Source organism: Sardina pilchardus, chromosome 20 (assembly GCF_963854185.1).
Source record: "Sardina pilchardus chromosome 20, fSarPil1.1, whole genome shotgun sequence".
Lineage (NCBI taxonomy): Eukaryota > Metazoa > Chordata > Actinopteri > Clupeiformes > Clupeidae > Sardina > Sardina pilchardus.
Window position 1 is genome coordinate 7,376,621 of NC_085013.1, and position 13,677 is coordinate 7,390,297.

At 44.2% G+C, this 13,677-nt stretch overlaps 1 protein-coding gene across 1 annotated transcript in view; it reads left to right on the forward strand.

Moving 5' to 3' along the window:
- Positions 1–13,677, forward strand: part of rab3gap2 (RAB3 GTPase activating protein subunit 2 (non-catalytic)) — a 31,945-nt gene that overhangs the window by 6,392 nt on the left and 11,876 nt on the right. The window contains exons 11-30 of the mRNA XM_062523772.1: positions 1–74; positions 545–634; positions 1,086–1,225; positions 1,526–1,718; positions 2,037–2,180; positions 2,701–2,783; positions 2,985–3,049; positions 3,165–3,255; positions 3,645–3,757; positions 4,136–4,337; positions 4,496–4,593; positions 4,792–4,897; positions 5,098–5,258; positions 5,533–5,707; positions 6,626–6,814; positions 7,150–7,256; positions 7,496–7,562; positions 7,681–7,751; positions 7,909–7,944; positions 8,509–8,583. The exon at positions 1–74 is cut by the window's left edge and continues 6 nt beyond it. Of these exons, the coding sequence (XP_062379756.1) occupies positions 1–74; positions 545–634; positions 1,086–1,225; positions 1,526–1,718; positions 2,037–2,180; positions 2,701–2,783; positions 2,985–3,049; positions 3,165–3,255; positions 3,645–3,757; positions 4,136–4,337; positions 4,496–4,593; positions 4,792–4,897; positions 5,098–5,258; positions 5,533–5,707; positions 6,626–6,814; positions 7,150–7,256; positions 7,496–7,562; positions 7,681–7,751; positions 7,909–7,944; positions 8,509–8,583 (2,280 nt within the window). The remainder of the gene's footprint in view (positions 75–544; positions 635–1,085; positions 1,226–1,525; positions 1,719–2,036; positions 2,181–2,700; positions 2,784–2,984; positions 3,050–3,164; positions 3,256–3,644; positions 3,758–4,135; positions 4,338–4,495; positions 4,594–4,791; positions 4,898–5,097; positions 5,259–5,532; positions 5,708–6,625; positions 6,815–7,149; positions 7,257–7,495; positions 7,563–7,680; positions 7,752–7,908; positions 7,945–8,508; positions 8,584–13,677) is intronic.

Genomic DNA, 13,677 nt, shown 5'->3' on the forward strand with positions numbered 1-13,677 from the left:
TCTCAACCTCTCCTGTCCCATGTGGCCCTGGCTGTTGCCAGCAAACTCACATCAGCGCTCTTCAACGCAGCCAGGTAAGCATGCACAGCATCTCCCACTCACCTGTGCAGTCATTACAGCCATATGCACACCAGCACCCCTACACCTTGCTTATTCTGTTACCTCCATTAATGACCGTTCACACCAAGGACGATAACTATAACGATAGCCATAAACAATTATTGTTATGGTTAATATGAATGACAACGTTCACACCTAAACTATAACTATAACAACATGAAAAAGAAAATCATTGGGGATCGCTTTCAGAGCCATTTTGAGAAGGATAAAAAGCTAATGGCCAATTAAAACCCATCAAATTTTACCCACCACATTCATTTAACATAGGGAGAGACTTTACTTATCGTTGGTCAGTGTGGACGTTTTTATGGTTATGGTTATAGTTACGGTTATGGTTCTTGGTGTGAATGGGCCTTTAGTGTGAGCGTTTCTCAGCACCTTAAACTGCTCTGCTCTCCCTCTCTAACCCCCCGTGCTCCTCAAGTGGCTGGCTGGGCTGGAAGAAGCAGAGTGAGGAGGAGCCCGCACAGAAGCAGAAGCCCAAGGTGGAGCCAGCCACCGCTCTGCCAGTCAGGTAACACAGTCTGTGTGTGTGTGTGTGGGGTCTGTGGATCTAGAGTGTCTAGCAGTGTGTTAGGTAATAGGTTTTTTATAGAGTATTTGTATGTGTTGCATAAAGCTGTGTGTGACGATTTGTATTGGCAGTGCATTGGGGGATTTTTGGTAGATAGAGTATTCATATATATAAATTAAAGCTATTAATGAGTTGGGAAGATTTTAATTAACTGTGTAGTTTTTCTAAAATAAGCACAAATGATGTTTGTTAATGACAGCTGGGTATGAAAGTGTGTTTGAAGCGTGGGCATTTGTATTGGTTATGTTACTGGTTTGTGTGTGTTTTGTATATGGGTTGCACGGGTTGCATAATGCTCTGTATGTGTTTATGCAAGTGTGTGTGTGTGTGCATTGTGTGTGCATGTGTGTGTGCTGCAGGTTTTTTCAAAGGCATTGTTCACCACCCACAGGTTTGGCCTTCCTGACTCTCGTCGCCATGGAGAGAGCATCTGCCTGTCGCCATGCAACACGTTGGCAGGGGTAACGGACGACTTTGGCCGAGTGACACTATTGGATGTGACCCGAGGCATTGCCATTCGCATGTGGAAGGGTCAGTGTGTGTGTGTGTGTGTGTGTGTGTGTGTGTTTGTGTTTATGGGAGTTTGTTCAAAGCTCTAATGTGTCATATACAATGACTCTTTACTTTACTAACTGCTCTGCTTAAACCCTCATACTGTCACTGTGTGAATGTTTATTTGCATTTGTCGGTGGTTGGGTATTTTTGAAAGCAAAAGTACTGTGTGTGTATGTGTGTTTGTGTGTGTGTGTGTTTGTCTGAACTTGATCAGCACCTCAGAAAGGTGTGAATTTGCCTGTTGATTACACTAAGTCCTCCTATCCATGTGCGCAGGCTACCGTGATGCTCAGCTGGGATGGGTCCAGGTCTCAGAGGCGCGGGGGGAGCGTGAGCTGTCCTCCCCCTCCCTCCCCCGACGCCACGCCCAGTTCCTGGTCATCTATGCGCCGCGGCGGGGCATCCTGGAGGTGTGGGGCACTCAGCATGGGCCCCGTGTGGGCGCCTTCAACGTGGGCAAACACTGCAGGTACACACACACACACACACACACACACACAGCACCATGTGAACGCACACAGTGCCGCAACCCCAAAATACCCTCACATATATGAAACAATGAGGAAAAACTAGCGCAAAAACTAAGCCTGCTCAGCCCTCATTTACAGTAGCAAACACACAAACCATTCGTTACCAGAATACACACGTGGTATGTACTGTAGTGAACTAAGTAGTGTACATATATTTTGACAATTATTTGAACAAATATATGGTTACTGTGATGTACTGTACTATATCACCTTTATACTGTTGTTAATGTAAATGTGTTTGTGTGTGTGTGTGTCAGGCTGCTGTATGGAGGCTACAGGCTGATGGGTGTGAACAGTGTAACGTCTCAGGGCTGGCAACTTCACACCCAGCAGGTGTGTCTGCTGGACCCCACCACTGGAGTCCTGCGCACAGTCACCATCCCTTTCCACCTGGCGCTCAGGTAATCACACACCCACACACACACACACACACACCACTGGGGGCGCACGGTCACCATGCCTTTCCACATGAGGTGCATTCAAATCCAGGAAACAGTGGCAGTGAATGATTTGGTGGGAACATTCCATTTTGACGGTAACCCTTCATCCAGCTCCACTGTATGTTCCTTGAGAATGATCTCCTCAAACTGTTTGCGAGTGTTTGCAGACATTCGTGTAGAGCTCAATGCAAACAGACACTTCTTTGCCTTTGTTTGCGAAGTTGAAAGCACCTTTGGCTGTCAGATAACCTCTCTTTCTTTCTTTATCTCTCTCTCTCTTTCTCTCTCTCTCTCACTCTATTTAGCTCTCCCACTCAAACACGCACACACACACACACAGATCACCTGGCCCACGCCATACATTGGTCCTCTCTGTGTACTGTGACATTGTTTAGTTGTGTGTAATTAAAGATTGTGTGTGTGTGTGTGTGTGTGTGTGTGTGTGTGTGTGTGTGTGTGTGTGTGTGTGTTCTGGCTCCAGTGATAAGAAGAGTGAGCGTGCCAAGGACATGCACCTCCTCAAGAGACTCACCATGCTGCTCAAGAGCAAAGAGGTCGACCCCGGTCAGTGAGCCCTGCCGTCCACCGCCAAACATTTCCACAGCGTTAACCCACCAAACCACACACAGAACACACACCCAAAACACACACACCAAACACACCAAACCACACACACACACACACACACACATAAACCACCACCAGCGATAGACTCCCTCTGAAGTGTGTGAGTAGCTAACTGGTGTGTTGTGTTCTCTCACACAGATCTGCTGGAGACTGAGGCTCAAAGCGTGATCCTGGACATCAAACACCCTGCCATCAAAAAACAGGTGATGCCCCCCACACACCCCGCCCGCTGATTCAGCGCTGAACGATCATGCAGAAGATGGACGAACAGACTCTGACAGAACAAACTTTGCTTTGATAATGTGTTTGTGTGCACAGGCTTTGGAGTCCTTGCTGGCCAATAAGAATGCCCCGGTCTCCTGCCTCGCCAACGTCACACGCGCTCTATTGGACAGCCTGAAGGACCTAGGTGTGCACATTCTTTAGAGTCCATGCCTAATACAGACTTTGGTGTCACGGCCGGCTGGTCTTTATTCATGTGTGTGTGTGTGTGTGTATGTGGTATGTGGTGTGTGTGTGTATGTGTTACAGTCAGACTAGAAGGCTATGTTGTTAGAAGTAATTGGTGGTGTAAATTTAAACCTTGTGTGTGTGTGTGTGTATGTGTGTGTGTGTGTGTGTGTGTGTGTGTGTGTGTGTGTGTGTGTGTGTGTGTGTGTGTGTGTGTGTGTGTGTGTGTGTGTGTGTGTGTGTGTGTGTGTGTGTGTGTGTGTGTGTGTGTGTGTGTGTGTGTGTGTGTGTGTGTGTGTGTGTGTGTGTGTGTGTGTGTGTGTGTGTGTGTGTGTGTGTGTGCAACAGATCCAGAGGCGGTAGATGAGTCTCTCCTCCAGCTCTGCTCCTCCCAGCTCAAGCTCCTGCAGCTCTACTCACACATCCAGCTCCTTCACACAGAGGCCACTGAGGAGGAGTGTGTAAGTCACACACACACACACACACACACAGTCACATATAGACATGGTCATACACACACACACACACACACACACAGTCACACACAGTCACATATAGACATGGTCATACACATAGTCACACACAAACACACACACACACACAGAGTCACACACACACAGTCACATAGACATAGTCGCGCACACACACACACACACACACACACACACACACACACAGACACACACACACACACGGAGTCACACACACACAGTCACATAGACATATTCGCACACACACACACACACACACACACACACACACACACACACACAGAGACACACACACACACAGTCACATATAGACATGGTCTTACGTTAGGGTCTATTCTGTCTTCTCAGGAGACATCTCCAGGCATTGAGGAGGACCTGGCTCGCGTCAGCCCAATCCTGCAGCGTTATGCCGAGCTTACGTCCCGCCCCTCCGTCTCATTCGCTCAGGAATCTGGCCCACTTCCTGTCCGGGACTTCCTGTCACTGATGGAATGTGACGGGGAGGCTATAAAAATTGTCCAGGGGCATCAGAGTGACAACTCACCTCTGGGTAAGACACACACACACACTCTCTCTCTCTCTCTCTCTCAAATTGAAGTCACTACTTTTGTCTCTGGTGGTATAGTTGTGCATACACTGTGTGTTGAAAGCGATATGATTGTTTAAGTGTGTGTGTGTGTGTGTGTGTGTTGATTTTTTGTTGTGCAGGGAGCTTCCTGCTCTGGGGCTGTGTGTCTGGTCAGAGTCCCATACAGAAAGTGTGTGACACACTCCAGGAGAGCAAAATCAGCCCACAGAATCTTCTGGTGAGTGTGTGTGTGTGTCTGTCTGTGTGTGTGTGTGTGTGTGTGTGTGTGTGTGTGTGTGTGTGCGCGTGTGCACGTGTTTACACTTACTAACACACAATTGTGTTACTCTGTCAATACAGCTTAATGGCATGTTATTGTTACCAGATGCACTAATTGCATGACGTTGTGTGTGTGTATGTGTGTGTTTTCTCCTAGACTCTCCTGCTGAGCGTGTGGTTAAGCAGAGAGAAGGAGGTGCTGAAACAGCCTGACACTGTCAAGAACCTCCACACACTGCTGACCAGACTCAGCGCAATGAAAGGTGTGTGTGTGTGTGTGTGTGTGTGTGTGTCAATCACTCAATATAGTACTGCTGTTCTAAGCTTTCTCAAGCTGTTTATGTAACCAAACATTATGTTTTCCTTTTGGATTTACCAGTGAAATGGTAGTCCATCATTTGTTAATGGTTTATGATGTGGGTTGCATTCACTGAAAGACAGTAACTGTCTCTGTCTCTCTCAGGTGCTGTGGAGGAGTCGTGGGACGGCCAGTGTGTGTGTCCGTGGTGGCAGCAGGTGCGGACGGTGTGTGTGCAGTCGGAGAACTCTGGCGCCGCCCTGCTGGCGGCCCTGGTGGCTCACCGCGCTGCCAAGAGCTCCATCACCAGCCTAGCTGAAAGCAAGGTTTGTGTGTGTGGGATGGTTTATTGTGTTGGAGCAAGTACAGAGGGTCAGACTTGAAGGCTAAGGAACTTGAGTAGCTGGTGGTGTGAATTTAAACCTGTGCGTGCATGTTAGTTCCAGTCAGACTGGAAGGTTATGTTGTTAGAACTTGAGTAGCTGTTAGTGTGAATTTAATTCAAACCTCTGTGTGTGTGTGTGTGTGTGTGTGTGTGTGTGTGTGTGTGTGTGTGTGTGTGTGTGTGTGTGTGTGTGTGTGTGTGTGTGTGTGTGTTAGTTCCAGTCGGACTGGGTGGCGGTGTCTCTGGAGCTGGAGCAGTGGGTGGTGTGTGTGCGGCAGCTGGAGGACGCTCTGGCCCTGCAGACGCTGCTCAGCCTGCCCTCCCCTCAGGGCTCACCAGGGGGCGCCACGCCGCGCTGCTCAGTCAAAACACTACTGGAGAGCGGCAGAGGTACACACACACACACACACACACACACACACACACACACATTCAGCTTGTTACAAACTCACTGAATATGTAGGCATGCTACACACAAGATGTGAATAAGATGTGAAAGCACACAGCACCAAATGGACCATTCGCACAGGGTGCTGGCGCAGTGCGTAAAAAAAGTTAGTAAAAAGCAAATTGTTTCGAATGTTCACGCCACTATCACATGATCTGGTGTTGCCAGTTCCATGAATTAGTGAAAGCTAATTGGTGCAGCATAGGCTGCACGATCTGAATGCTTCAGTTACGTGTCTGGTGTAGCATGCCTGTAATCCAGCAGCCCTGGTGTGTGCAGTGAAATGATGCATCTGCACCCTGCATCAGAGATGGGGAAACCTGACTTCAGGAAGTAAATGTCCTACCGTGTATCCACTCGATGTACACAAAGCTCTTGACCTGGCTTATTTATTTCCGGTGAAGCCAAGTGTTTCTGTAGCCACCACTATTGTTAGTGTAATTAGTGTTTCTATTCGGACCCAGTTGGGTGTTGCACCTAATGACACAGCACGTTATGATAAAGAAGGATTTATGCGTGTGTTGAAATTGTTATTTTTCGGTAAACAAGATATTCAGTGTTCGAATCAGAATGTAAGAGAACAGAAGATGCCGTTACAGCACAACTAATGCTCCACTGTAAATAAGTCATAGAGTGTATTGGTTCTGCCTGTTGGCCTAAAACAGGTGATTTCACTAATTAGCTTATCCACCTGGCTGAAGAGTTGAGCTAATAAGATTCAGCTGGTTTTTACTGAATGGTTAGAGAGCCAATATGTGACAGGACTTTTACTTGTTGAAGCCGGGCTTCCCATCTCTGGATACTGCATCCAGTACGTCCCCCCTGCTGCCGTGTCAGGTCATGGTGCTGTGCTCCCCCAGGTGGTGTGGCGGACAGCGTGGCCAAGGTGCTGTTCAGACAGGCGCTGGCCCCCGCCGCGCTGCGGGACGTCCTGCAGAGGAGGGGCCAGACGGCCGACCCGGAGCAGCCCACGGAGCGCACGCCGCAGGACAGCGCCGACAACAGCGCCAACAACAGCGCCGACAACACACTCCAGCACAGGATAGAAGGTCAGTAGGACGGAGTGTGTGTGAGTGTGTGAGTGTGTGAGTGTGTGAGTGTGTGAGTGTGTGAGTGTGTGAGTGTGTGAGTGTGTGTGAGTGTGTGAGTGTGTGAGTGTGTGAGTGTGTGAGTGTGTGAGTGTGTGAGTGTGTGAGTGAGTGTGTGTGTGTGTGTGTGTGTGTGTGTGTGTGTGTGTGTGTGTGTGTGTGTTGTGGTTATACCGTATTATATTCAGTCTATTTGGGCTCTTTCTGTGCCTCTGTTCAAATGTGACATTAAATTATATTAATGAGAATGTGTGTGTGTGTGTGTGTGTGTGTGTGTGTGTGTGTGTGTGTGTCAGAGCTGCTGCTGTGTGTGTGTCAGCGATTTCCAGACTCCCTTTCCCCTGACTTGCTCTTCGCACACTGCTGCTGGGAGTATGTGGTACAGTGGAACAAGGACCCAGAGGTACACACACACGCACTTAGATATACACCACGGAGGACACACCGACACACACACACACACACACACACACACACATATGGATATGGATACACACCATAGAATACATAAGCACGCACAAACACACACACATATACACACATATGATTCCAAATGTAGAATGAGACTGGTCCATCCATCCAGAAATACGCGTATATGATGAGCCCATGTACTCAGAAGTGTACTCATGTGTTTGTCTGCAGGTGGGTAAAAATCTGGAGTTTTCAGTTGAGCACCTCAAGATGATTTCCAGTTCTCACATACAGTTGGGTGAGTTACCATGACTACCACATCACAATGACTTAAGTATCAGATTGATCAGGAGTGTGTGTGTGTGTGTGTGTGTGCGATGCACAAATGTCTTTCCAATGTGTGCGTGCTCTTGTAGGTATTGCATTGATGATGTGGACCACCTTCATTGTGAAGCGCTATTCCGCAGCGGCTTTTCTAATGGAAAAGGTGAGAGCTAAGGGCTGTTGTGGCGTGTTGGTGTGTCTGTGCGTGTCTCGGGTCGTGTATGCGTTTATGTGAACAGGGATGGGTCTGTCTGACTAGGGAAACCATCGATTGTTTTGGCCTAATGTGTGGCACCTTCATTGTTTTGTCTTTTCATTAGGTTGGAAAAGCTCCTAAAGACAGACTCTGCAGACGAGTGAGTAATTGCATGGATTTGTGTGTGTGTGTGTGTGTGTGTCTTTTTGTGTGTGTGAGTGTGAGTGTGAGTGTGAGTGTGAGTGTGAGTGTGAGTGTGAGTGTGAGTGTGAGTGTGAGTGTGTGTGTGTGTGTGTGTGTGTGTGTGTGTGTGTCTGTTAAATGTCAGGTGTAATATGATGACGCCTCCTGACTTAATTAGCAGGCTGTCTGAAAGTGTGTTTCATCGCTGCCTGTTTAATTGCAGACACAGTCACGAATAAAGTCACACTAATTAGTTGCATCCTTAATTAGGCTCTCATTGACTAGTCCCTGGTGTAGAATGATGAAGAACTGTGTGTGTGTGTGTCTCTGTGTGTCTCTGTGTGTGTTTCTCTGTGTGTGTGTGTGTGTGTGTGTGTGTGTGTGTGTGTGTGTGTGTGTGTGTGTGTGTGTGTGTGTGTGTGTGTGTGTGTGTGTGTGTGTGTGTGTGTGTGTGTGTGTGTGTGTGTGTGTGTGTGTGTGTGTGTGTGTGTGTGTGTGTGTGTGTGTGTGTGTGTGTGTGTGTGTGCGTGTGTGTGTGTAGGACGTGGGCATGGGAGACAGTGCGATGACCTCATTCTTTGGCGCCTGTGTGCAGCTCCTGCAGATTCTCATGGAGGTGAGCGCAGTGCACCAGACCACCACACTCCACTCCACACCACACTGCAGGTGCCAGGGCATTCACACCGCACGTGCTGCCCATGTGCCCAGGTGCCTCACCTGAGGGCGTCGTCCGGTCCCGCACAGTAGCTTCAGGCCCCACAGACGGCACATGGCAGGGGATATTATATGCAGATACACAATATCTTGTTTACACAAGTTTTCATGCTTCTCTCATGTTTATGTTTGTGGTTCTTAGCAGATGCTTTTATCCAAAGCGACTCACAACGACATCAATATTAAACTAGAAATGCAATTCCAAGGAATTACCAGTGCATGAAAATGCAAAAATAGATAGATAATGTAGATATGGTTACTAAGATGTAGCTAGGGTAAACATGGTGGTTGCATAGTTTACAGAGAGTTGATAGTGTGAAGGTAGACAGTTTAAAGATGAAACGTTCCAGTTCTAACTTAACTAATGATTTCTATTCATGTTAAAATGTTGATTAGCTAACTTAGCTAATGATTTCTAGCAGTTACGCTAAAAATGCTTATTATGCTAGCAATGCTAACCAGGTTGATTAGCTAACTTAACCGATGATTTCTGGCAGTAATGTTAAAAATGCTAGCTAACAATGCTAAATTTGCTAACAATGCTAACCAGGTTGATTAGCTAACTTAGTTGATGATTTTTTGCAGTTATGCTAAAAATGCTAACTATGCTAACAATGCTAACTATGCTAACCATGCTAACTAGCTAACTTGCTAGTGAGGACTTTTATTTTGAAACATTTGTTGCTTGGGTATCCATGGTGGCCACTATCAGGAAACAAGAAGTTACTGCAGTATAATCATGTTGGTTGCTATGGAAACGGTCATAAACACTTAATTTTAAATGGTTGCTATGTTGGTTGCTAGGTACATGGAGGTTTCATGTAGTTGACTGGAGGCATAGTGGATGATAACTGACAGTTGGAATGGTTGAACAGTTCAATAGTTGAGTAGTTTCAATGGTTAAATGATTTAATAGTGTATTATTGCAGTGAGGACCTTTATTTTGAAACAGTTGTGGACAGAGGAAGTAGTGAAACAGGATCTGTAGTCTTAATGAGATTGTATGCTTAAAGCCTGAGACAGAAGGTGCCTCTCATAGCGTTTACGCGTCCTCTCTCGCTCCTCACTGATCTACATAAAGAATGATGGAGCGGCAACAATGGGATAGTCTAGCCCTTCTTCTATCTTTCTTTATGTAGATCATTGAGGATCGAGGAGCGAGGGAGGACATATAAACGCTGCTTGAGAGGGACCCACAGTAAATACTTTAAAAGTTGTATGTAGATAGTCTAATTAATGTTGATAGATAGAATGTTTAATGGATGTTGATAGGCAGATTGTTTAATAGATATTGATTGACAGTTTAATGGGTGGATGAGTGAATGGTCTGAAGAAGATGAATGGATAGAAGGTTGGATGGAATGTGCCTTATATTCTTGTTAAGAGACACTGATACAGCTCTCTGAGAGTAGTTGACACAGGTGTAATCAATTTAACTGGCTAGTCTTAAGAGAGCCAGAGTACTCTTAAAGCCTGAGACAGAGTAAATAATTTAAAAGTTGAATGTAGATAGTCTAATTAATGTTGATAGACAGAGAGTTTAATGGATGTTGATAGACAGATTGTTTAATAGATGTTGATAGACAGTTTAATGGGTGGATGAGTGAATGGTCTGGAGAAGATGAATGGATAGAATGTTGGATGGAATGTGCCTTATATTCTTGTAGAATGGAGAGACACAGCTCTCTACTGAGAGTAGTGGATACAGATACAGGTGTAGGCTAATCAATTTAACTGGCTAGTCTTAAGAGAGCCAGCCTGAGACAGAGTAGATTGTTTAAAAGTTCAATGTAGAGCGTCTAATTGATGTTGTTGATAGGTAGACTGTTTAGAATGGGTGGATGAGTGAATGGTTTGAAGAAGATGAATGGATATAAAGTTGGATGGAATTAGGAGGACTTATTTTGATACTGTTGTGCGCAGAGGATACAGGGGAACAGAATATGTAGTCTTCAGAGAGATTGTAAAGCCTGAGAGAAACTGACAGTTGGTGGCCAGGTGGCTGACCAGCTGGGGTAACATTCTAATTGCTGCCGTGATGTCATAATGAGCCATGTTAAGTCTATGGGGGAAATTGTAATAGTTTTTAACTAATAGTTTAAAAAGTATAAAAGTTACAAAGTTGAAAAATACAAAGCCCACATCGCGTAAGTAAGACCTACGCGTCAAAATTTGAATGGAGTTTCTACGTTAAGCGGTTGAAGCTGAATTGCGTGCGTTAGAAGAAGAACTAGAAATGCAATTCCAAGGAATTACCAGTGCATGAAAATGCAAAAATAGATCGATAATGTAGATATGGCTACTAAGGTGTAGCTAGGGTAAACATGGTGGTTGCATAGTTTACAGAGAGTTGATAGTGTGAAGGTAGACAGTTTAAAGCTGAAACATTCCAGTTCTAACTTAATTAATGATTTCTATTCATGTTAAAATGTTGATTAGCTAACTTAGCTAATGATTTCTAGCAGTTACGCTAAAAATGCTAATTATGCTAGCAATGCTAACTTTACTAACAATGCTAACCAGGTTGATTAGCTAACTTAACCGATGATTTCTAGCAGTAATGCTAAAAATGCTAACTATGCTAAATATGCTAACAATGCTAACCAGGTTGATAAGCTAACTTAGTTGATGATTTTTTGCAGTTATGCTAAAAATGCTAACTATGCTAACTAGCTAACTTGCTAATGAGGACTTTTATTTTGAAACATTTGTTGCTAGGGTATCCATGGTGGCCACTATCAGGAAACAAGAAGTTACTGCAGTATAATCATGTTGGTTGCTATGGAAACGGTCATAAACGCTTAATTTTAATGGTTGCTATGTTGGTTGCTAGGTACATGGAGGTTTCATGTGGTTGACTGGAGGCATAGTGGATGATAACTGACAGTTGGAATGGTTGAACAGTTCAATAGTTGAGTAGTTTCAATGGTTAAATGATTTAATGGTGTATTATTGCAGTGAGGACTTTTATTTTGAAACAGTTGTGGACAGAGGAAACAATTGACAATTCACTGATCTACATAAAGAATGATGGAGCGGCAACAATGGGATAGTCTAGCCCTTCTATCTTTCTTTATGTAGATCATTGAGGATCGAGGCCCGAGGAGCGAGTGAGGACATATAAACGCTGCTTGAGAGGCACCCACAGTAAATACTTGTATGTAGATAGTCTAATTACAGTGCATGAAAATGCACTGTACTGTTATTCCAAGTCTTCTTATTACAGTGCATGAAAATGCACTGTACTGTTCTTCCTCGGTCTTCTTCTTCTTCTTCTTATTATTATTCTTCTTCTAACGCACGCAATTCAGCTTCAACCGTTTAACGTAGAAACTTCATTCAAACGTTGTTGCGTAGGTCTTGCTTATGCCATGCCTGCTTTGTATTTTTCAACTTTGTAACTTTTATACTTTTTAAACTATTAGTTAAAAACTATTACAATTCCCCCCATAGACTTAACATTGCTCATTATGACATCACGGCAGCAATTAGAATCTTAGGCCAGGTGGCCGGCCACCTGGGCACCAACTGTCAGTTTCTCTGGCTTTAAGCATACAGTCTCTCAGAAGACTACATATCCTGTTAACTGTTTCCTCTGTCCACAACTGTTTCAAAATAAAAGTCCTCACTGCAATAATACACTATTAAATCATTTAACCATTGAAACTACTCAACTATTGAACTGTTCAACCATTCCAACTGTCAGTTATCATCCACTATGCCTCCAGTCAACTACATGAAACCTCCATGTACCTAGCAACCAACATAGCAACCATTAAAATTAAGCGTTTATGACCGTTTCCATAGCAACCAACATGATTATACTGCAGTAACTTCTTGTTTCCTGATAGTGGCCACCATGGATACCCTAGCAACAAATGTTTCAAAATAAAAGTCCTCACTAGCAAGTTAGCTAGTTAGCATGGTTAGCATAGTTAGCATTGTTAGCATAGTTAGCATTTTTAGCATAACTGCAAAAAATCATCAACTAAGTTAGCTAATCAACCTGGTTAGCATTGTTAGCAAATTTAGCATTGTTAGCATAGTTAGCATTTTTAGCATTGCTGCTAGAAATCATTGGTTAAGTTAGCTAATCAACCTGGTTAGCATTGTTAGTAAAGTTAGCATTGCTAGCATAATTAGCATTTTTAGCGTAACTGCTAGAAATCATTAGCTTAGTTAGCTAATCAACATTTTAACATGAATAGAAATCATTAGTTAAGTTAGAACTGGAATGTTTCATCTTTAAACAGTCTACCTTCACACTATCAACTCTCTGTAAACTATGCAACCACCATGTTTACCCTAGCTACACCTTAGTAACCATATCTACATTATCTATCTATTTCTGCATTTTCATGCACTGGTAATTCCTTGGAATTGCATTTCTAGTTATTAAACTTCTTCTTCTAACGCAGCCAATTCAGCTTCAACCGTTTAACGTAGAAACTTCATTCAAACGTTGTTGCGTAGGTCTTGCTTATGCCATGCCTGCTTTATATTTTTCAACTTTGTAACTTTTATACTTTTTAAACTATTAGTTAAAAACTATTACAATTTCCCCCATAGACTTAACATTGCTCATTATGACATCACGGCAGCAATTAGAATCTTAGGCCAGGTGGCCGGCCACCTGGGCACCAACTGTCAGTTTCTCTCAGGCTTTACAATCTCTCTGAAGACTATTCTGTTCCCCTGTATCCTCTGCGCACAACAGTATCAAAATAAGTCCTCCTAATTCCATCCAACTTTATATCCATTCATCTTCTTCAAACCATTCACTCATCCACCCATTCTAAACAGTCTGCCTATCAACAACATCAATTAGACGCTCTACATTGAACTTTTAAACAATCTACTCTGTCTCAGGCTGGCTCTCTTAAGACTAGCCAGTTAAATTGATTACACCTGTATCTGTATTCACTACTCTCAGTAGAGAGCTGTGTCTCTCCATTCTACAAGAATATAAGGCACATTCCATCCAACATTCTATCCA